This window comes from Metarhizium robertsii, assembly GCF_000187425.2.
Source record: "Metarhizium robertsii ARSEF 23 chromosome Unknown MAA_Scf_12, whole genome shotgun sequence".
Classification (NCBI taxonomy): Eukaryota; Fungi; Ascomycota; class Sordariomycetes; order Hypocreales; family Clavicipitaceae; genus Metarhizium; species Metarhizium robertsii.
This window is the reverse complement of record NW_011942152.1, coordinates 134,050-136,675: the sequence shown is the minus strand read 5'-3', so window position 1 is coordinate 136,675 and position 2,626 is coordinate 134,050. Positions and strand designations below refer to the sequence as shown.

The 2,626-nt window shown below is 45.8% G+C and overlaps 1 protein-coding gene across 1 annotated transcript; it reads right to left on the bottom strand.

The window, feature by feature from the left end:
• Nucleotides 1-415: 415 nt before the first annotated feature.
• On the bottom strand, nt 416-1,519 carry MAA_00119 (chymotrypsin B1; the record flags this gene model as incomplete). Its single annotated transcript, XM_007818117.1, has 3 exons — nt 416-935; nt 986-1,209; nt 1,271-1,519. The coding sequence occupies 3 exons, from the start codon at nt 1,517-1,519 to the stop codon at nt 416-418; spliced, it is 993 nt and encodes a 330-aa protein (XP_007816308.1).
• Between the last annotated feature and the right edge of the window lie 1,107 nt (nt 1,520-2,626).

Below are 2,626 nucleotides of genomic sequence, written 5' to 3'. Positions count from 1 at the left end.
GTGGGGCCGTTCCCTTACACAGATGTGGCAGTAAAAGGCGAATTGTGCAGCTCAGGACCTTGGACTCCTGCTACTCGACCCGTCGGGTAGTCATGGAAATCGAGAATTTTGGGCTTAGTAATCCAGGTTTTCTCAATATCCTCAATATCCTCAATATTTTCTCAATAATTCAATACTCAATATTCAATATTCAATACTCAATACGGACTTCTTCAATATTGAACTTTTTCAATACGGGGTCATATTGAGTATTGAGTATTGAATGCATCACTGATAGTTTGTGAGCTTAGCTAACAATGAGTCTCATAACGTGACACTAATATTAGCGCATTTGGGGCTTTTGTGAAGCCCGCGCAGAAACGCCGAAACCCTTCTCATTGGTTAGTCTGTTGACTAGTTGGACTAGAAACCTATTCTAGAGATTCTGGATTCTCTGTTGCTTCACACACTCTTTCCAGGCCTTTTCGCGGGCTGTATTGTCTGTGTCTTTCGGGTCGACTTTTCTGGAAACACACTCGAATAGGGCACTTAGCTTGTCATGTAGCTTCTCCGGCTTCTGAAGATCGACTGGTTGGTATTCAGGAACAGAACCGGAATCAGACCCAAGATTTTTGTTGATGAAGTCGATGTAGCTGCCGATTCTGGTAAACAGGCTGGGGGCCCGATTGCACTGCTCCCCATTTATCTTTGTGCCCAACGACGTGACGCCGAGTAACTGTCCTGTTTTCGGGTCAAAAAGAGGGCCACCACTATCCCCCTTGCATGTATTCTCGCCTTCTCCACCAGCGCATATTATGGTATCTCTATCACCTACCCCCTCGTACTTGGCACAGTCCTCGCGTGCGTGAATAAGAAGAACAACCTTGCCAAGTATTTTAGCTGCTGTGTGTGTTAGGTTTGGGTTGTTGGCTACAGAAAATGGGGTTTGTCGGCCCCTGTCCTGCAAGTCAGCGTCGTTCCGACTACATATGTACGTGGCACTTACCAGCCTGCAGCCATCGCAGTGGAATTGACCATGGCATCCGAGCCGGTTGGAGGCAGCGACGCATACTCAATGGTGTTGCTCTCATTAATCGGAGTTGATAATTTCACGATAGCAATATCATGTTCATACCAAGGGTCTTGAGGGTACAGAACTTCAGGTACCATGAAATCAGGGTGCTTCTTGAAAGACGCGATTTTTGCTTCTACTCCAGCCGTCTTGACGTCCTGCCACAATTATTAACTTTATGCCACTCGGTAGACCGAAGGGTGAAGTTAGTACATTTACCACTGTTCCAGCCGTCACAGAGACCAGTTCTGCGTCTTCTACGCAATGAGCAGCGGTAAGAACGGTATGGCCGTCTAACAGACTACCTCCGCATTGATGAGTCCTATTCTCATCGCGAAGACTGACGATGAATTTTATTTCACCATCTTTGGCATCTTCTCCTTGGATAATTCTCTTATCAATAGTTGCTGCCGATGTCAAAATGGCAGAAAACGCGATGGCTAGTGTAATAGCAGCCTTTGGTGCCATGTTGTAAAGACGGTATGGATGGGTTGCTAATAAACGGGATGAATGGACAGAACAGCTCGGGCTGTATTTGACTATTGATGAGATTAGCGGGGCCCCTTACGGTATTTATCCTCTTGCATGATGGGAGAAGCTTCGTATGCACACAGCCCAGAGCCCAGCATTGATGACCGGTGTGCATGACGCATAATAGTCCAAGTATCACATGTGGTTATAAGGGCATAAAAGGCAAAATGAATTTTCGTCTAACTGAGTCAATCCACTCTTGGCGCTACATAAACATACGTTCCTATGTATGCCGCAGACAACGCAGCCGCCAAGCCTTTATCAAGTGGCAACTCCTATGTATGCATCACGGCGTGAGTACTGCATTAGTATGCAATCGGGTGTGGAACATTTCCAGAGTGTCACCTGGTTCCAGCTCGGTCCCAGACTGACACAATTAGAATCATATTGAACTTTAAGCCGTACAACACCATACACATGACCCACTTTGATTGCTGAGCTATCCATCTTTATGTCGGATAAAACCGCCTCTGTTGATAGTGTCGGATAAGCCTCTGTAGACTGAAGTCGCAGAGCTTGGAGTAATTGCTGGATGTCATAGCGTCTGCTATCATGACTAAACTTAGCCGAAAGTTAGATTCGGACGAAAGGAAAAATATTTTGGTATTAAAAAGATGGTTGCAGACAAGTCTGCAGCACGATCGCCATGCCCGACGCTGTGGACCCAGAACAATACAGACCAAGCCGCTAACAGGGTTTAACTTTATTGTAGGCTGTAGCCTAACAATGGTAGTGTTACCGGGAAGTTTCAGCCCAGTGCTGAGTGAAATTATCGACTCAGCTTGAATAGTGAGAACCTGTGAACGCCATCCCAGTGGTTTGTCAAAGCGTTGAGGCTTATTGTCAAGGTCAAGTCGCTCATTCAAGGCAACAGCCATTGCTATACTGCTGCCTGGCAGGCAGCAGTATTACAACAAGTATTTAGTTTCGTAGTATTCCACTCTTTATGTAGGAAATCAAGAGTCTTTCATTCTGTCTAGGCTGTCCCATACAATCGTGTGTGTGACACTTATTCTTAGTTTTTCTAATCTCCAGCTTATGGCG